At 37.4% G+C, this 21673-nt stretch overlaps 2 protein-coding genes across 4 annotated transcripts; both read right to left on the bottom strand.

Annotated features, from left to right (window-relative positions):
• Positions 1-2735: 2735 nt before the first annotated feature.
• Positions 2736-6176, bottom strand: LOC137723102 (deoxyribodipyrimidine photo-lyase). The gene is made up of 9 exons (XM_068462262.1): positions 5772-6176; positions 5171-5511; positions 4843-5083; positions 4564-4721; positions 4441-4477; positions 4159-4217; positions 3634-3715; positions 3481-3552; positions 2736-3199 (listed from the first exon to the last, which is right to left on the bottom strand). The coding sequence occupies exons 1-9, from the start codon at positions 6087-6089 to the stop codon at positions 3026-3028; spliced, it is 1482 nt and encodes a 493-aa protein (XP_068318363.1). The 5' UTR covers positions 6090-6176; the 3' UTR covers positions 2736-3025.
• A 1440-nt stretch (positions 6177-7616) lies between these two features.
• On the bottom strand, positions 7617-20907 carry LOC137722455 (DExH-box ATP-dependent RNA helicase DExH3). Of its 3 annotated transcripts, none has more exons than XM_068461458.1 (20): positions 20755-20907; positions 20358-20643; positions 20042-20196; positions 19862-19949; positions 19512-19748; positions 19278-19373; positions 17874-18062; positions 17560-17719; positions 17322-17452; positions 16741-16911; positions 14304-14576; positions 12831-13025; positions 12222-12425; positions 11803-11872; positions 11548-11696; positions 10122-10430; positions 9970-10029; positions 9171-9323; positions 8944-9054; positions 7617-8751 (listed from the first exon to the last, which is right to left on the bottom strand). In XM_068461458.1, exons 2-20 carry the CDS (start codon positions 20604-20606, stop codon positions 8281-8283), a joined length of 3471 nt encoding a protein of 1156 aa, XP_068317559.1. In that variant the 5' UTR covers positions 20607-20643; positions 20755-20907; the 3' UTR covers positions 7617-8280. The 3 variants fall into 3 exon arrangements, with proteins under 3 accessions (XP_068317559.1, XP_068317560.1, XP_068317561.1); XM_068461459.1 differs by having other exon boundaries at positions 20358-20674; positions 20755-20906; XM_068461460.1 differs by lacking the exon at positions 20755-20907 and having other exon boundaries at positions 20042-20183; positions 20358-20499.
• Between the last annotated feature and the right edge of the window lie 766 nt (positions 20908-21673).

Here is a 21673-nt window from a genome sequence, read left to right as displayed (position 1 = left end):
CCATGGGAGAATTTAGCATGTTTTGTGTCTTAATTTTAGCCACTTTCCCCTATCTTGGCCGAAATTTATAGGCCTTGTTGCCTATTTGTGAGTAATCTTCAATACTTGCTTGTTTTATGAAGATACTTTAGCTTTATTTCCGGTTTTGATAGATTTTGGGCACCTTGCTCATTTTAAGGAGGGATTTCCTCCTTTAGCCGAATTTTGGGGAAGTTTTACACTTCCTTTGCTTGATTTGTGTCACATGTCATTGATGACTTGTCCATTTACGATGAGTCATATGCCACGTGGAAAGTTAAGAAAATTAAGTAATTGGTGTAGAAAGTTAAGAAATTGAAGAGATACAGAGAAAATTTGATGAGTATCGAAGAAAATTAAAAGAAGAAAATGTGTTTGGAAGGTGAGAATGTGCCAAGAAAATTCAAGAAGAGGAGAGAGAAGAATGTAGTACCGTAAAGTTTCATAAACAGTGTAGTACCGTTAAGTTTCATAAACAGTGTAACACCGTTAAATTTCATGAACAGTGTAGTACCGTTAAATTTCATAAATAATGTAGTAAGTTTCATAAACAGTGTTGTAATTTTTCATAAACAGTGCAGTAAGTTTCAAAAACAGTTTGTGTGACAACATGTGGATCCGCGCATCAATTTTTTTTAAAAAAATTCTTTTTAATATTAAAATTATGTCTTTTTCATTAAAATTTGAGTTTTTTTGTCGTTTTTATTAAAATTTAAGGGGTTTTCATTAAAATTTTGGTCTTTTTAATTAAATAAAGTTACAGCATGATTTTTTATTAAAATAAACTTAACCTAAACCCTTTTCATGAAAGTTCCTGGGGTACCAAAATCTCATCCATGAGGCAGTGGATAAGTGACATGTTAATGTCTTGCTCGAAAAACTTGCTTGCAAATCTCAATGATTCTGAACATCAAAGTTGTGTGGATGGCATGAGCGGTTGGGGGAAAGATGGAAAATGTAAGTGTTTACATCGTCCCTTATGCGTGCGCATTGCACAAATTTTTTTAAACAGAAATAGCATGCAAATCGCCATTTCATCGAGTCTTTGGTAGGCCTGAAGTCATTTGGAAGGCATACTGCAGACTTGTCAATGCCTCATTTGTGTGGGTAACTAACATGTTCCAAGGTTGCTCCCATATGAATGCTTAACAAAGAAACACACTTATCTTCAACACACTAACAATGTTTGATATCATTGCGTCCCATTAATATGTTGTCCAAGAATGATGATGCTTTTGTTATTCTCTGAGATCAACATTTCATTTACTCTGCATTTTTGGATATTTTTTTACTTGGTTCTTTTTTTTTGCCTACAATTGTAATCACAACCAATAAATAAGTCAGTGGTAAATAATATTAGGACTAGACTGTAAGGGCACCTCTCTAACACATTTTATCAAGCAGTTGAAGGGTATATATAAAGGGCAACTCTAACCTTCAAAGAAGCAACACTCAAGTCATCCATGGAGATACATTGGAGTTCGGAGGGCCAGTTAACCCCCCTTGCCCTTAAGTCAGTCTGCCCCTGACTGCAACCTTGTTGACCGCCACCCTCGCCACGCTTTCTTGGCCTCGTGCAAGGACATGGTAGAGAAGTTGGGCCAAGTCATACAAGCAGCCGAACATGAGGCTGTAGGTGCGAGGTTGCACAATAGGGAGTTTGGGTGGTTGTGGTGGAGCCAAAAGGCCGCCGTCTAGAGCGGTCCTTCATAGAATTTCTCATTCGAACGATCAGCTAGTCCGAGGTGACAGATGAGATTGAGGGTGGTTAAGGGCAACAATTGCAAGGAATATGAGTTAAGTAATTTCTTTAAAAAAAAAAAAAAATTTATTTGGGGCATGTTTACCTACAAGAAAACGGAAATTGAAATTATTTTGATTCTTGAGTTTTCTGCGTTCACAGGAATGAGAGTTAGTTCGCTTCTACATTTTTTTTTCTATATTTATTGACACATAAGTAATTAGAAAAGTAAACATCAAATTCACTGAATATCATTTGATGTGATGTGAGTCAAGAGATTTAATGGGCTTGCATACAAGTCCACCGTAAATATTTGGTAGATTATGAGATTACTTTTTGCGCGGGTGGCTCATTCATCTCCATTCTCCGTTCATCCAGCTTGTTCGTGGTTTCATGCTCTTGGTGGTGGTGGCAGATCGACGATGGTGGCGCAATTGTTGTGATGGAGGCAGCAGTCTTCCATAGCTAGAGTTTTTGTTGTTGTGAAGTTGCTCTTTTTGGACCCCTATGTTATATTTCCTTTTGAAATATGCTTGTATTTGGACTGCCTTTGGACTTTGAACTTCATGTAATAGTTTCTTTAATTAATGAAAGTTTCTTCGATAAAAAAAAAAAGAATTAAAACCAGCTTAAATATTTCAAGAGTTTCTTTCGTGTACAATTTGTCAGAATTGAAATAAACACGTGATAGTACACATAAGCACAATGTAGGTACATCACAGTTCGCAAAGCACTAAATGCTTTCTTTAAAAACACTTTTGATTATTTGAAAGTGAATTTAGACTTAAACAGAGTCAGGCCATGAAGTCATCCTCTTTAATTGAAAAAATAGTGTTATTCACACATTTTTTTTTTTTTTACCTCTCACATTCTTGTTGATTTTTGACCATTGACATTCTTCAATTCATTTGACTCGACGGTCAAAAATTAAAAGATGTGTGATAAGTACAAATGGGTGTATGAATAACACTATCCATTTAAACGTTTTAAGAATTTGTCTATATCAAGGTTAAGGCATTGCGATGTTACCTATGTCATGTTTTTCATAGGAAAACTCACTACAAAATACAAATAAAACTTTTTTTTTATTTTTTTTAGATTGAATAAATACATTTGCCAAAAAGAGGAAAGGAAAAGGAGTCCAGTCGTGCATTCCAAGCGACACAAAACCTGCACCAACAAGGTTGCGGGTCGACGGACGGGTCTGCAACTCAACTGTCTTTCGAAACTATTATTTCTACACATGCACTTCAAGAGATCGAAGCACTAAGTGCAATGTTCTTTGGCCTTTCTACTGAGCAGGCAGTCTGCTTTTCTCTTCTTGGTTTCAACAAGCATCCTCTTGACATAGGAAATGTACCCATCGACATCGAATTTCCTTTTGCAGCCTGCATAGTTCATGTACCGTATTTTCCCAAAAATTGGTCGTTCCTTCCAACCCTGAAATGCCATATCAAAGGATGTGATAAGAGAACCTCACCAGAAATGCAAGCCATTCTAGTTTCAATGTGGTTTATATACTCTTGGAATGTAGGATCACATCTAACCTAATATTTCAATATTTGTATTACATCCAGATTTCTATGACGACTCTATTAGCACGGTGGTGTTGAATGATGGAAAATTCGAGATGAAATAAAGTTATACAGAAAGTGGAGGTGATCTGTGCCAACAAAATATTCATCTCACAAGAAGGAACGAGAGAAAATTTTGAAACAAACCTGGTCGTGAACACCACAGATTGACCACATGCAACCGACGTATCCATTTGGATCCCTTCCATCTATTTCATACTGTCAGCCAAAGAACCGAAGTGAAAATTTTGTAACCACCACCGCAACCGCAACCAAAATCAAAATTTACTAGTATAATACCTTGTTATTTAGGTATATGGATATTTCAAGGGCTTCTTCAGGTCCTCTTGTCCACTCAAGGATCTTTTTTGCCCAATACATCCTGCAGATGATTATAAACTTATTTGGTGGATAACAAAATTAAATTTCACCTAAAAAGGAAATTCATAATATAAAACTAACAAATGTTGCTCTTGTTACAGAAACCCTAACCAACAATACCTCATTGGTAATTGAAACGATAAAATGAATAAGAAACCTATTAGCACGTAAAACCCTAGTTATCGTGTTGCCATTGTAATACAAGCAAACAAAGCAAGCATAAAGTGACACCATACTCGGCAAATAGCAGCACTACTTAAAAAGGACGAGATTCCTCAGTTTATAAATGGGACGAGATAATCCAAATTTGTTTAAAAGATTTAACCATATGAATTCAATGCTAATTCGCGGAGTTTCCAAATATCAGAAAGGTTTAAGAACCCCAGGCAGAACAGGAAACCATTAAACCATGAACAGAATATGGTCCACCAAAAGGGGACTCACCGCATAAACCCATGCATCTTCCCATAATAAACCATCTCCAATTGGGAGGCATTCCAAAGCTGAAATTCAGGACCACAAGAACTAGGAGGTTAGTAGAGATTGATACGGCAGACGAGCCAAAGTTATACAACTGAGCTGACACACACAAATACATAATTTCATAAAGCACAGATCTTAGTTATATAAAGGTTGAAGCGAAGAGGAAGGAAAACATATGAAAGTTCAGATAATCCCAACATCCCACCTAAGAGAAAAATAAAAGAGCCTACAAAATCGACTTACAGGATCAGCTGTTTGTGCATTCTCCAATTGTTCCTTCCTGCAATTTCAACACTTTGTTTAGACATTCATAACCATAACTTCACAAACCCGTACTGACCAACGAAGGAAAACCGAATTACTGACGTGTAAATATGCTCTCTCATATCAGAAGCATGGTCTGCCAACGTCTTGCGAGCCCATTCCCATGCCCCTTGTAATGAATCATAATGAGGCTGGTAGAAGCAGAAGTTATCGGCAAGTTCTCTGCGCACAATCAACTCCTCTAAAAATGCATCGACTGCCTTTAAATAGCATGTAGACACAGTTGATTAAACAAATATACCACGTACAAGGCATAACAAAAGAAGTCCTTCAGCTTAAGTCAAAATAGTTACACCATAACCATAATTTCGCATCACTAACCTCGGGGCAGAGTTTCCGTCTGCTGCGTGCCTCTAAGGCACACCTCTGTGCAGATAATTGCCCAAAATGCAAATAAGGAGAAAGACCAGAAAGTCCTCCTGGTTTCAAAGGGTTATTTCGATCCGACGAATAACCCTTCAACCTTTTTGTCAAGAACCCATTTTTGCTGCCCATCAAAACTTCCATTGCCGCCCTTTCTCCCGATTCACACCAATCAATTTCAGGAACTTCTGCTCCTTTCCTAGTCATAAACGAAGGAAAAAAAAAATCAACAACAGAATCCCCAACAATCTCAACTAATGCCAACAAAATTAAAATGACATCTAACCTCAAAACTTCGTCAATAAGGCCATCCCAGTCAATCAACCGATTTACACCCACCCATTTTGTAAGCGGTGGCTGCAGCTTAGGAAACTCAACAAGGTACTGAGGAAGCTTTACATTTATCTTACTCCTTATAGTCCTAGCACTATACTCCAACTTCTCTGATGCTGCCCAAATTGGCACTACATTGTGGGCATCAACTTCATGTATCGTCACAAAATCACTAACTGCCTTGCAAATTTCCTGTTTACATTTCTGGACTTCCCGCAACGGCGAAAAGTCTGTTACTAAAAGTGAAGCCCCACATTCACCCACAAAATTGGGAATTGTCTCCTCAGCTTTTCCCTGTACGTCAAATGTGCTTCAAACATAAATAACTTCAATTTTTCCAACATAACATACAAACAAGTTGCAAAATTTGAGGGACACCGAAAATTTCCAAACTTAAGTTATGGATCGTCATGAGATTCTAGAAAGCTATAAAGAGGACAATATTTTCTGGGTAACATTGATTTACAAAATTTTCTCGGAAACCAAACACAAAACAGATTACAAACGCAGAAAAGATCAAGTGGGTATTTGGAAAATGTAATCTTTTAACGTACCCGGAAGAGGAAAAATGGAATTTGATGCGTTTCTTCAAGATCACTCTGCAATTGCTGCAAGCCCCTCAGCATAAACCCTAATTGGCGGGCTTTGGCGCCAAGAAACTGATCGAACAGATTGAACGCGACGGCCATGGGGACACTGGCCTTGCGGGCATGCTCAATGGCGTGGATCAACGCCCAATTGTCTCTAACCCTTTGGTCTCTGAACATCCAGTAAACCACGGGACCGGAAATTTGATCGGCCAGCTTGGAGCCTTCCTTCAGAATCCGAATCCGACACGGTTGAACTGTGGCGGTGGCGGAGTTGGCGGCCATGGATGAGTGGACGGTGAAGAGGAAGGGAAGAAGAGGTTGCTTGTTAACGTGGGCGGGATGTATACGGATCGGCTCAGGTTAAGAAGGCGAAGGAGGAGAATGTGACGGTCACCGACATGAGAGAGAGGGAAAAAAAGGAGGGAAACCAAACTGTTAGAGGAGTGGTTTTGAAAGCGGATACGTGGCCAAATAATAACCAATCATTTGTTGGCCCAAAGACAATCTTCAGCTTGGGCTTCGGCTTATTGTACCTGTTGTTTAACGGTCAGATATGATATTTTTTCTGAGAGAGGATCCTTGCCGGATACTCTTGGTGAGGAACCAATCATATTCGTTTATCTATTGTGTGCGGTCAGTTTTTATTAAGTACTGTTTATATTCAATTTTAAGTTAAAGATTTACAATGATTTTTTACTGTACGATATATGATAAATAGATGTAGTTTGAGGATCTCTGGGATCCTTACAAAGAGGATCCGGCAAGCATCCTCATTCATTTTCTCCTTCTGATTGTATATTAAATAACAAGTAACAGTATTGACCAAAAAACAAGTAACGGGCTCTTTTTAGAGATAGTGGCCTCGTAAGGGTGGAGATTGAGTCGGATGCCCAAACTCTAATTAGAATGATTAAAAAGGAGGGTAAACCATTCAGTACTACGATTTGGTAGTATTCATTTTTACTTGAAAGTGAGAGGTTTTAGGTTCGAATCTCATGGATGACTAATTCAATACCAAATTAGGCTGCCCATTGTATGGTTTAGCCGAACTCACCCTCCCTGTAATGTAAAATATCGATATCCTCAAAAAAAAAAAAAAAAAAAGAAAAGAAAAAAAGAGGGTAATGTTGATGTGAACTTAGCGGTGAAGTTCTTGTTTGTTTAGCGGAGTGGTAATCTTGCTGCTCACTCGGTTGCTTCATTTGTTGCTTTGCATGGTGGCTTTTATTTACGGGACGCTATTGGTCTTGATTTCCTTTTTAATATTATTGTTGAAGATGTAAACATTGCTATTAAAAATTAATAAAATTTATCCTTTGATGAAAAAAAAAGAAAGAGAGTAACAAGCTTAGAGATTCCTCGAATTTGGTTTTCTTCATGCTAGGCGGATAGGTTTATTCCATTTTCAAGTTAAGACTGACAGCACGTTTCTTATTAATTGTGTTCTTGGACGATGTTTTAACCCTTGAACTTGGAGGCTCAAGACTTTGTTTTAACCCTGTTTGTTGTCAAGATTGTAGCTCGGTTTGTTAAAGTAAATGCATGTAACGTAGCCAAGTCTAAATTTACGAACTTGAATATCTATGTTTTCTTCGTTAAAAATAGAAAGAAAGAATATGTACGTTTTCTAGATTCTTGGCCGAATTGTCATGTAATTCCATTTGATTTTCTTCATGTTATGAGCCGAGTAGAAACTAAAATTCCGTTATAAATAAATAAATGAATAATATATATATATATATATATATATATCTATATATATTCATTGGAGCAACATATTGCATGACAAAGTAAAGGAGGAATTACCCATTAGAAAAAATTAAAACACATTCTTGCATTGCATAACGTAATCGACATTTGAAAAATCAATCTACGGCCCCACTCGTTTTTCATATACATGATTGGACTGGAATAGAGAGAATACGTTTCATGAAATTAGTGCAAATTACAATTATTCATGTAACGAGTTTACAAGAACAAAACCTTATGCATTACTCGAGGCCAATGAATCAGCAACCGAGATCCGTCTGTGGCACCCCTTTGCACAACTTAACAGTGCGTCACCGGCTGCCAAGATACAATCATGACGGCTTCAACCGTCTACGAGACTACACCACCTCCGCAAACGCCACGAAAAGATTTGTGTTTGTATGTACTATCCCACTCTGTCAACACTATATACCTACATGGTTTATGTATGCGCCCAATGTCTAAGTTATGCGACACAATCTCAACGAGATACTGTTATTCTTTCACCCAAAACTGCACCCAATAGTCAGTCATATGGTAGTGATGATCTCCTAGACCTCTCGAAATTCATGACTTTACCGGGCTTTGATTTTACTGATGATCCTAAGGAGACGGAAGCAGATAAATCTTCTACATCCTGCATTTCATCTTCTAGATCGGTACTCATCAGTCATCTTGAACCACCAGACGGAAGCAGATAAATCTTCTACATCAGCAATCACAATCAACCAGACTGCCGTTTTGATCTTCTACGTTTCCCGAGAAGTTTGAGCATGTTGTCAGTGATGTCAGGGGGGGAGTTGTCTTCTTCATCACGATGGTTTTCTGAGGTGTGAGTCAACCAGGCCAGTGCTTCTATAGCAGCATCCCTTTCTGCAAGCTGCTTATTTTTCTTAGGTTTCCCGACAAATTGCATGCCCTTGAACTCCACCAGTGCTCTGAACTCGTTCGTCTTAAGGTGCTTTGTTTTGTATTTTGGAGGAGAATGTCCTGCTCTCATCAACAGAGTTTGAAGCAAACTCTTAGGATTGGTTCCGTCTTTAGTGAATCTACTGTTATCACCAGATTCCTTCGGCTTTCTGCTGTCACGACCAAATACAAATCTCCCTTCACATTGATCTCCGGAAACCAGCTCTTGAACAGCAAGCATCAGGTACTTCCCTTCCTTGTGGATATCAAGGCTAGGATCTTCAAGCTGCATCATTGCAAGGTAGACAAACGTAACGTTACAATACAGTGTACAAGACTGGTAACCACGTCAAAAGTTCCCCCTTCCTTCCTAATAAACCAGGATTTCGACCCCAGTACTAAAGACCGCAAGAAGAAAGTAGAATATTAAACAAACATAATCGGCTTCTGAAAAAAAAAAAAATGCCCAATAGATCACCTTCTTTTGAATAAGCTCATTAAGTTCTTCCTTAAGCTTCAAATAGCAGTCCACCAAACTAGGATCCATGAAGAAGTCGATATAACCATCCAACATTCTCAAATGCCCAGCCTAAGGATGGAATAAAAATAGAGGGAAAAATAAAATGAGGAGAGTACAGAATACAAGATCACAAAAGTCAATTCATATATTTGTATCAACTCAGCGTTGTACAATTGAATAATCACCTGGACCCCATGGTTCAACGCACCACCAAAAAGGATCAGGATCGAATCAGATACGCCAGTGGAATCACGTATGAATACAGTATTGACCCTTACTTTTTCACCAAAGACCAACCAGGGGTAAGGAATTGTTTGGTAACGCGCATTCACAGAATTCTGAAAGTAACACAAACTGATTAATTACGGGGAAACTCTTATAACTTTTCAGATAAAAGTAAAAAGGGTTTATGGTTTAGGTGAAATTCTATAAATTCTGTTATCAAATTTCCAAATAAAAGTAAAAAGTGCACAATTCCTGTATTACATGTTGGTACGTACAAAGTATCCAGTATACCTATGACCATGTTTAAGCTAGAACCCTAGTACTCACATACCAACTGTGCAAATTCTTTTATATATTGTTAAGAGTTAATCCTCAGACTCACAACCAATTGGGCACTGGAGAAGACTAGATTATCGTATATTGCGGTGTATGCTTGACATACCCGAGTATGACCTATATTCTTACATGTGGCTGAATTGTACACTTCGAAGCCATACCTTGTTGCAGGCATCAAAATTTGTGAATGGAAAAAAAAATTCATTCCAGGAAAGATTCAAGCCTTTCTAAAGGAATGTCTGAAATATTAATTATCGATAAAAAATTGTTTTTCTCATAAAAGAATTAATTATATACAATAGGATTTTCATCAACTAGCCTAGATTTAATTCAACAAAGTGAAAAATTTGGGCCTTACCCAACAGTTCCAATATATTTAGCAAACTATCAAGATCTTAATTTTGATTAGGCATTGGAACTTACAGCAAATAGTAGAACCTGGCCATCATCCATCGTTTTGAATGACATGGACGTCTCTCGGTGCTGTAGATATGTTAAAAGATACAAATGTAAAAGAAAAACTGAGATTTAAAGATTAGCCAGCAAAAGAATATTTTCAACTACAGATAACATACCACCACAGATGCTATTCCAGGGAAAAGTCCAGAACATATGATTGCACGAACCAAGGACTGGTTGTGACTTAGCTTGTTGTTAATGCTTGCATCCGCATCCACCAATCCAGCATCTCTTAAAATGTAGTTAAACTGCTTCCGAAGAGAATGGATAGCCTGAAGTGTTTGAGCAGAAAGGAAATTTCTCCAGCAATATTCATATGCTGATCCTTCTCTTTCAGCATCTTTCCATCCTTCATATGCACGAACAAGAGCCATATGATCACTGTAATCTTTTGCAGAGAATCTAGATTTTGCTGTCCCTGCTAACTGTATGAAACAAAGTGAGAGAGAGAAAGATAGAGCACACAGTATGGAGTCATTTAGGTACAATGTGAAAGGGAGAGCACCAGACCAGCAAACTAGCATATTCAAATGGGAGTTCATTATTTGCGATAAATAGCTCCGTAAACTAGACCTTATTTGCCCATTTTTTTACAGTGTTACAGAGCGGATTGGCCAAAATAAGAATTACATTTTCATTTGTATTCAATATGGACTGAATTAGAATATTACATTCCTTTACCAGTTAATTCAACCATCTCTTTTTAAGCATCTATGTGTGCATTTATTTATGAATTTTGGTTAAAATTTAACATGCATCACACTACTTTGTATGGAAGTATTTTATAGAACTACAATTTTAGGTCACCGTATCTGGTTTGAACACCGCTCTCGTCATATGGGTATGTACTAAACTACTGTAACTAAGTTAAATTTATATCGGTCCATATGAGGAAGTGTGGATTTCAACAGAATAGATATCAAATTTTTGTGGAAGTTTGGTAACTCAATTTTGGTCCTAAATGTGTTTTGGGTTTTTGCTTTCTTAGACCCCAGTTTTTAAATTGAGTAACAATCTAAAGTACATGAATAACATTAGTAGATGGTAGATTTTCAGACTTAAGTATATAGAACATGGTTATTGAGCTTTTTGAATATGGTCCTATATGCTTTGGTCGCAAGAATTTTACTTCAAACAATGTTCTATGGGTCACAGAACCAGAACAAATACAGATTTTATGCAGCACAAGTGTGAATATTTGCTTCACCCTTACCCAAGTTCTATTGGCTTTAGACTAATGTTAGTGTGGTGTGAGAAACAAACATAGGGACATATTTTTCCTCGTGCTGCTAGGATGTGCTTTCGGATGAATGTAAGAATCCCCACACAATTCATTTTTTTAACTTGCAGCTAACAAGTCCATTTGGTTGCATCAGAAGCACATAATATAAGATTGATTACACCAGAAGTGCATGATACAAGACTGATTGAATGAGAGGTACATAAAAAAAGGTTGACAGTATCAGAGGTACATAACATATCTGCAGAGCTGAGAATCAATTTTGATGCACTAACAGACTACTTACTGAATTTTGTACTTACATCTTTTTTGTCTTGAGGCAAAAGGAAAGGATCCCTGACACTTAGACCAGACACTATTGTAAGAACAGGATCAAAGCAATGAAACACAGCACCCATAATCAGCATTTTCCCCAGTTTGGGATCCACTGGAAGTATTGACAAATATTTTCCTGATCAAAGAACAAAAAAGAAAGAAGAAAGCAAAGAAGTCTCAGTAAATAAGGGAATTCAGTTACAACTTACGTAGTGCAAGTTTCATTCAGGAAACAAACTAACCGAGACTTGTCAAACTTTCATTCTCATCTAATGCCCCAATTGAAGTAAGAAAACCAATGGCATTTTGGACCTGTCATATATTGTCATTGTCAAATTGTGTAATTAACAAAAGTAATTTATGAAATAAAAAAAGAAAGCTACTAAATTCAGACACCAGTAAGGCAGTAACAAAATGAAAATGAGCAGGCCAATATGATCTTTAAAAATACAAAACTCCTTTTGTTTAACTCGATCGAAACTACGTAATGTGAGGAAGGTGTGAAAGAGAAATAAAAATTGATTAAATTTGGGAAAGGTAAAATTCTGAGTTGCTTATCGAGATCCAAGTTCCAACTGACGAATACAGAATTATAGGACATAGCAAATATATAGGACAGATATCAAACAGTATAGAATATTCATTGAGCAGCAACACTTACAGCTAGGGGTTCCGGTGGCTGCAAGGCAGCTGACAAGAATTCCCCTATACTAGCAACCTGCAAACTTTTAATTTGCAAGCAAAGAGAGTTCAAAGGAGTTCTGAGCAGTTCAGGAAGTTGATATTCAGCAAAAGCGTGATAAACACATTTGGGGTAAAGGTGGTAACATTCACCTGGCAGCACCCGGCCAGCCCTACCCCTTCTCTGCAACCAAGTATAATCCAACAAGGCACAAGAATCCCTTTGTGTATTAGATGCACAGATATCAACAAGAAAATTATTTACAAACAAAGATGAAAGAGAAAGCAAAACAAGATGCCCATGGCATCCTGAAACAAAGATATAAGTGCAATACTTGCAAGCAAACACCACCTCCTCCTAAATGAATAAGCATGTCAATTGACTTCATACACACTTCATACATGTGCACAGGCAATGACCAAATTCAATTTTAAACTTTTATGTTAGCAGCTCTGACTTTAATGAGCCAGCAGCACCAAATAGAGGAATAAAGTGGGAAAACCTCATTGAATTATGAAGCAACAAAATCTAGTTCCAAATACATCGAGAAGCTGCTTAGTGAAGTGAATAAGGTCCAAAAAGACTTACTTGCCGAGCAGATGCTTGCGATATCCAAGAAGGTAGCAGACAAGGTGTATTATTCAAAGCATCATACGAGGTCTCTTTTGCTTTTCCACAATCCACCACAAAAACTACATCATTGATTGTAATACTTGCTTCTGCCATATTTGTTGCAAGGACTATTTTACGAATGTTAGGAGGTGGTCTTCCAAATATGAGTTTCTGGGGAGGAGGTGATAAGCAGTAAATATATAAGGTTAGTTAAAATAAATACAATAACAAGACAACAAAGCCTTATCCCACTAAGTGGGGAGGTTAGTTAATATAAATAATGGAATAAAATTTCAAACAAGCTAAGGTACATACTAGAGATGACATATTTTAGGCAATATCCGAAAGTTACGAGGCCATGTTTATAACTGACTATATAAATTAAAAAGACCTTATACTAACTGAATAGCTGGCAAGCGAAACAATAGCCTACTAGACAAATTATTCAAGTTTGTTGGTTTACCACTATTGTAAAAGCCACTAGAATGTGGGTCAATCATTATTTTACGTTCTAACATTCTGCATATGGGCCTCGTTCTTCGCCACTAGAGACCAACACATGGAATTTAATTCATAAGGGGGGTTTTCAATTTCAAGAATTCGAACTTAAGATCTCAAATTTTAACATTATCATAAGGTTGGAGTTTCCAACACAAAACCACTTGATTATAGGCGGTGATAACCATGATCTTATGTACTGAGAACATCCTACATGAGATATTTAAATCCTCAATAGACTGCCTCATGTGTGGCTAAATTCAGCCAAATCCCCACATTAACAATATTGGGTTACATCAAGCAGGCGTCACCAAATAAGGCCTGAAGTGAGAATAAATTGCTAGTGCGTACATTACCATAATATTTAGGATATGTGTTACAATGATTTTATAACCTTCTTATCCTAAAACAAACAAACAAGCAGCTTCCCGCCCAACAATCATCATGGCAAACCTCTTTGTTAGTGCCTACTACAAGTAACCAGTACTGTGTACCTTATCGTGACTAAATTTTGAATGGGGAATTCTTCAGAGTGACTAAAAGCTATAGCCTTCTACACTAACTCATGAGCATACATGTACACTTAACAACCCATAACATCCGCAATTAATATGCAACCATGTGAGAAGATACTTCCATTTTGATTGATTCCATCCAGCGGCAAATTTAATAACAAGGAGAAAAAAGAAATCATAACACAAAATTCAAAAAGACCAAATATTTTGAAGAATATCAAAAGCTGTTCATATGCCCAAGACTCCAGATTTGCGTGGTCCTTTACACCAAGTAAAGACTAAGAATTTTCAAGTGAAGCAATCCTGTTAGACGATATATAGAATATAGTTGCCTTACTTAGGGACAATAATGGCCTTCAAACACAATATCAAATGCTTCATGAGTTATGCTGATGCAACTCCCAATGCGGAAGAGCAGATATAGAAATAAACTAACCTGTTCAGATGTTCCCATTGACCCATGGCATGTTAGAAGCAAAACCCTGTTAGGATCACCTAAAAGTGGATGTGCTTTAAGTTGATCCCTCACAGAGCTTATATCCTCCCACCCAGTCATGAATACTAAAACAGCACCTTGTCTTTCCTTCCGACATATATGACATAAAACTGCCTCAATTAAATTAAATCCAATGCAATCAGGTGTCCAACATGATAGTGAATCACGTGCCCTGGCACTGTAACTCTCAAAGCTTGATTTATTAAGAGCATCCTGTGTAAAGGTAGCATGATAGGTAAGTCCGCACCAGCTTCATACATAACTTCAAATTACACATGCAGCTCTTTGTTTCCTCATTAATAACTCATTATATTGCAAAGCCAAACAATGGATAGAAATAATGGAAGCACTTCAGTTTGTTTTCATTTTATGTTAGCCAATTTATAGAACAGCTTAAAATAGAAGATTTAGTAGATAATGAAAGTTTATGAACAATTAAGTTTTAGAAAATTATCCTTAATGAATGAGCAGTGTGTGCCGTTTTTTCTAGCAAGCATAATCAGGAACCATGTTAAAATAGATTATGAAGATAAATAGCACTATTTCATTATTAATGACTACTTTCAATAATATGCAGTCCTCTGATGGACTCCCTACACCTCCACAAAAACCCACGTTCTTAGCATTCATATGAGAATACGTGTTTTATCTGATACGAAACATATAATATTTAAAATAAATAAATATATATATACACACACACACACATATATAAGGATCCATGGCACTACACTGTACTTTTAGACACAAGTTTAGACACAAGTTTTAAACCATTAGATTGGCCCACAATCAATGGTTAAGATTTACTCTGAAAGCTAATTAATTATTATTAATAATTTCCATACGAAATTAATATTACTTTTTAACTTATATACAAATAACAATTAAATGCACAGTAATCAATCAAGCCTCGTATGGTGGGAATTTCTAAGGTTAATCAGGTAAGAAAACTCTTAATGGCTCTCCATCTCCAGTTTTTGTTCACCATTGCAGGCCAAGGAAGAGCGTGCTCTCCCCCATGCAAGCACTCCTTCATATTGGATTTTTGAGTTGTTCCGTTTCTTTTCCTTTTCCACATTGAGAAAGAACCTAAATTTGATTTTATTTAAAAAAATTGATTATCTTCCTAATCCAATAGATTCATTGCTCTTCTTTAGTTTTAATCTAGGTAATTTTGAAACTAATAGGGTTCCTCTTTTTCAACACGATTATCAAGAAACAAAATTGTACCATCAACCAATGCTATTTTTAACCTTCGTTGTTACTTATCCCTGGGATTCAGAGAGTTCTGCAATGATTTGCGTAAGAATTCATATTTGACATTGTTTAGCAGAAGCAAAAAATTATCTCACATAAAACATAAGAAACCAAGATGGTGAGGCGATAGAGAAGAGAGATGGAAGTTTTTCTTTTTCGTCAGCATTGAATGAAGTGTGAACTTAAAGCTGGGGTCAACTTTCAATAAGGAAAATAGAGAACAGAACAGGTTGTTGGTGAAGACGAAGAGAAAAGAAAAAGAAGAAAAAAATGTAAAGTTAATAGGATTAAGAGAGAGAATCAGATTCATAATTAAAAAACGTGTGTGTTTGTGTGTGTGTGTGTGTGTAGGCAGAAGAGAACTACAGAGACCCAAATATTTAAAGAAAACAATAAGCTCAACTCAAGTCATAGTTCCCCTAATAACAATGAAATAAACTAAAGAGAATGTCCCTGAAATGCTTACACAAAATGCCCTGTATTAATGCCAAAAAACTGCTCTTCTCCCTTAGAAAACCCACTCTCTCCCCTTTTTCAAATATTTTGTCCCTCTCCATCTAGACAAAAAGGACATAATGAAGCCAAACATTTGCCGCATCCTAAGCCTAAAATTTGAGAAGTGATTGGCATGCTAAAAGATTAGATACGTGATGTCTTCTCTAGGAACCACAAGTTTGAAAAATACTACGATGGAAGGGACAAGGGAGTGAAATGTTTTCTGAACTCTATGCTACGATTGGCAGTATTCCTACTTCCTTTCGAACTAGGTGCGAAAAATTTTGTTAGATAACCATAAAATCCAAAAACTTAAGCTGTCAGGGAATGGGCCAACAATGAATATCAAGAATGCATTATCCCTAACATACAGTCCCATTCTTCCCATGGAGAGATTGACAAATGAAAAGAAAGAAAAAACATATAGGTTTATCCCCACCCTGCTCCTTGTAATGTCGTTGGGTAGTGTGTGGCCATTGTTAGACCTTTATATAAATGATGCAAATCTGTCATTTTTGGGCAATGAAGACGAGATTTTACAAGAACTTCTAATAATCCCAATGGGAATCACTCTACGAAAACTTTGTTTCAATTTCATGAAATCCATTTCAAACTAACATAATACCTCAACCAGAGCAGTAATCTGGTTTTTCCTTTTTCGAGGCACTAACTGCTTCTGTGTTTTCCACAGTTTGTCTTGGCCATAATCATCAATTTGGTTGAAGGAAGTCAACTTATACCCAGTCATTTCCAGTACATCTTCTAAAAAGTGTGCTCTTACTGGATATGTAAAGCCCTGCATAACATAAAAATGCATTAAAATTCATATGGGAGAAAGACTAACACTAGAGGTCTTGACAATGCCTGACTAGAGTACGAGGAATAGAATTACAAGGGCAGCCTGTGGTAGATAAAAATGCACTGAAATAAATATGCATTTGTTAATACATTAATGTTGCATCAGCAACAGTCCACATTTAGTAATCTCTATTTTTGTTCACTTGCAGCAGAACCTGGAAAATTCATGAGATTTTTCTGATGCAGTTTATCACACATTTCCGGTTACTAAGTATACTCATGTTTACAATCACCAGTACAGACATGAACAACAGCTCTCTCTATACAGCTAACACTATCTACATAAACACTGCAATTAAGATACTACAAATCAATATGTACCCTGAACAAACTCAGTATTTAGCTAACCGGAATATGAATTGTAGGAGCTCCTCCAAAATAACTTGAAAACAGCTCAGCATTCAGAGTAGCACTCATTAAAACCAATCTCAAATCCCGACGGCGTGGAAGCAGATCCTTCAGCACAATCAATAAGAAATCTGCAAAATACAATTATAGAAGAGAAAGAGAAAGGAGTGGGGGGAATTCAGCTAGGCTGCTTTTTCTGCACTATAAGACATTAAAATGGATATTTATGGAAGTGTACCTTCATTCATGCCTCGCTCATGAATTTCATCAACAAAAACATGGGTTATACCATTCAAGTTACGATCACTCAACAGACGGCGAAGTAAAATACCACTTGTACAAAAAAGCAGATGGGTATTTTTTCCCTTCATTCCCTCCAATCGAACTTTATAGCCAACCTAGCAAAAAAATCTGTTGTGGTATAGCCGCAGAATAATGAAGCTTTCAATCTAAAATCTACATCTTTTTCTTTCTTCAAAGTAAATTAATTCACAAGGTATGTGCGTGCACATCTAAGATCTATATCTATGGCTTGAGGGAGACAAGACTCACTGTTTCACCAAGAGGCTCTCCCCTCTCCGCGGACACTCTTTCTGCAACAGCCATAGCAGATATTCTTCGAGGCTGTGTGCAAATGATGCTACAGAATGCTCCACGGCCAGATTCTATTTCTGAATTTAGGATATATTGAGGAAGTTGAGTGGTCTTACCACATCCAGTCTCCCCAGATATCACTATTACCTATCATCAAAACAGCTTATTTAGAATTCTGCTGGAGGTAAAATGTAAAACACAGTACAGAAGAAGTAATTTCATCAGTTGTTAGGAAGATATCAAAGAAGCAACTACTTTTTACAGCCAAAGTATTACTGATCACAAGATTCAGAGTATAATCTACTGTACCCAGTAAAAGCACAAACTCCTACATGCTCCCCATCTCTCCCCCCCCCCCAAAAAAAAAAAAAACAAAAAAGGTGTATCCTTTTTTTTATCTGTCCCACTTACATCAAGTAGAAACAGAAGCAGATTCATTTAGAAAATGATATCAATTGGAAACATAATATCTATGCCGTGCACTAAATACAGAGTCTGGAAACCTAACGGGTCGATAGACACGTTATCTACTATGTAAGTTTTTAGGCCCTGAAAACAGTTACCACTCTTTGCAAACAACATAAAGAAGAAATGTTAAGTGTTATTTTGTTTAGAGTTTTTCTATCTAAACAGCATGCATATCTTCGTTCACACACATTTTTACGTACACCGCATCTTTAAATTAAACTCTCACTCACTCTAAAGAACACCCACACTTTACCCACATCACCATCTCTCTCTTTCACTTCCATCAAGTACCCATCAACTCTCTTTCTTTCATTGCCATCAACTTTCTTCCTAATACAAACACATGCACAGCCTGCCAATTCCGAGCTTATTGTTCCAATTCAATTTATTCCAATTCATATTTTTGCGCTTGGCAATTTGAACATCTGAGTCGTCGTTCATGGCTACCTCCCAAAAGTTGTAACTAGATTTGAGCATTGGGGTCACGTCCATGAGTCGTCCTCCAATTGAGTTTGTAGAATGAATTTAAATGGGATTGGAGCAATCCCAGCTGCTTGTGTGGTTTTAGAACCTTGGTCATGGCTACGTCCCCAACACAGAATACATGTTTGTGGTTTCTAGAGAGAGCCCTTTCCAAGGCCATGAAAGACAGATAAAACCTTATTCAAAGTATTATGTATCATTTATTGTGTTTTCATGCTAGGAAAGAATTCCAAAAATAAAATTATAGTTTAATTACAGGTTGAACTCAGATGAGAGTGGAGTTTAGCAGAAAAAACACTTTGTTTATAAATTTTTGTTTCTTTTGAGCTTCAACGAGTTCAAGAAATAAAGAAGCAAGAACACAACAACACATGGATAGAAGAAATGAAGCGATATGTCCTATAACTAAACCTGATTCTGTGCAATTGCTTGCAGCAACCTTTCATTCTCCTTGAAAGCCGGTAGTGATTTGCGGAAGTCTAGCATCTTCTTGCCTTCGGGTGATTCCTTTAAATAAAAAAAGAAACATTGGAAAAGAGACCAAAACCCTTAGCATGGTATTGCAGGTAATTTATTAGGATATGTTGCCCCCAACAAGTGTGCATTAGAAACACATGGTAAAGATGAAAGCCAAATGTATCCTACCTGCCAAGCTCTTTGCATATTACGCATTCGCAAACTCCTTCTTTGAAGAACCTTCTCCATTACAGACCCATCTAGAAAAGAATCTGCATTCTCATCCAGGTTTGCATTTTCGACCTGACCAATTTGCTCAGAGTCCCCTCTATTTCCAGTGAACTTCCCAGAGTTTAACTGGAGTCGATCGAGGTGCTCTTGCAGCAAACCCTCTACCCTCCTTTGCAAGCCAAGAGGGATAACCACCTGCCCAGATGAATGATGACATCATCAAACTCTCCCCCATAAAACCACTCTCAACATGTATACAAATCTTTCATGGTTGGAAAAGAATTGGCGAGACAAGAAGATGACATTACCTCTCTTTGTGGCCGCTTATCATCCAAATCAGGCCTGTAGTTTGGAAGAGGGACCTTGCTGGCCACCACCGCTTTCCCATATATTTCACTAAGAGTAAGAAGAGTTGAATAAGCAATTTGATGTATCAGTGATAGATTAGCGAATAACAAAGGCAAAGATGGTCCCTTTGTTAGTCTTACCAATAAAGTCCCATCCTTTTGGCAAGGTTAGATATCTGCTCATAGTCTCTCCTATCTCTCTTATCTCTGGATACAATCTCATGGTCCTTTTCGCTGCGTAATAGCAAGCTCATTTTCCATTTCCACTCGTCAATGTTCGCCACTGAAGACGATGCCTACACTCAAGTGTCAGCCACATGTTCTTCATTTCTAAATGTAGCTAAACTAAGCACACAATTGCAATCCCAGAATTTCCACACATTTTCTCGGCAGCCAAACAGAGGATAATGAAAATAACAAGAAGAAAAGAAAAAATTGAAATTCAGAAGAAAGTAACCTTTTGGCCTTCGAATTCGCACGCGTACTCATCGTCGGAGAACTGCTCGGCGGCGTACCCGCAAAAGGCGCGCTTTGAAATGAGGAATCGGGCTCCGCCGTCGGAAATTGAAGAAGAAGAGTGGGGTTGGAGTAGAAGAAGCAAAGTGCGGCAGCGACCGTTTGTCTTGCGGGAAGAAGGAAAACAACAAGGGTTATTGTTGGAGACTGACCTGAGAAGGAGACCAAGTGCTGCTCTCGAATTACGCATCAATTCTCACCTTCTTTGCATCAATCAATCTCAAACTCTGGAAATAATGCAAAATTTTCAGCAAATCCCTAATTAATTAATCAATCAATAAATCAATCCCCAATTTATCTATCGAAATCAAAAGCAGAGGAAGAACAAAAGAAGTAACCTGGAAAGATGAGAAATGTAGAGACTGGAGAGTAGCGATGGAGGAGTGAGAGGGACGAGTCGCGGAGACGGACGGAACACGAGGGAGGAGTCGGGGACTGAGAGAGCACGTGACGTTTTACGTACAACTTTCGGCAGACCTGATTATTTTTGCATTTTGTATTTTTAATACAAGAATACAAGATAAGCACACACAAAATTCACCCAAATGTAACACAAAAAGAGCCTAAGACAGAAAAACAAAAACACTTCATACAAGCCTGCATCCTACGCTGCAGCCAAGACACCGCAAACCACGACCCCAACAGCTGCCTGAAATCAAGCAGAGCACAACCCCAGCGGTGGAAGAGCACAAGACTCAATCATCCTCCAAAGATCACCCTTTGAAATTTCAACCACCAATCGAAGGACCAAACTATAGAAGCCCGCAGAAAGAAGCAACCCGCAGACAACAGTGCCAACGGGGGCACACTGATGGAAAGAGTTGGTGCCAACACCCGAGCTAGAGCTATACGAACCTTACAAGAGAATTGCGAAAGCAATATACATTAATTCATTCATATGTAGTTTAATTGCTTGATTGATTATGATCTCTAGATGATGTTAATAAATGTTCTATATGTGGTATTATAGCCACCAAATTAAGCATTAAACTCGTCTGAAATTTATTGGAGTTCTATATGCATTTCTGCTGCATCCAGCTTTGTTCATATTTTTATTTAAAATCTACGTATGTACTGGGATTTATATGTTTTAATATGCTTATGTTCTGGGAGTCTTAGGTTGTAAATATGCCCTTGTTCTCTTCAGTAGTTTGCTTCAATAACATGCATGAATGAATAGGCATATAGTAGAATTGGTAACTGCAAAATGCAAAGTCAAATTTCGAACTTCATAACTTAAATTGAGGTTTTACAAGC

The sequence above is a fragment of the Pyrus communis genome, chromosome 17, assembly GCF_963583255.1.
Source record: "Pyrus communis chromosome 17, drPyrComm1.1, whole genome shotgun sequence".
Classification (NCBI taxonomy): Eukaryota; Viridiplantae; Streptophyta; class Magnoliopsida; order Rosales; family Rosaceae; genus Pyrus; species Pyrus communis.
This window is presented reverse-complemented; position numbering and strand designations above follow the sequence as displayed.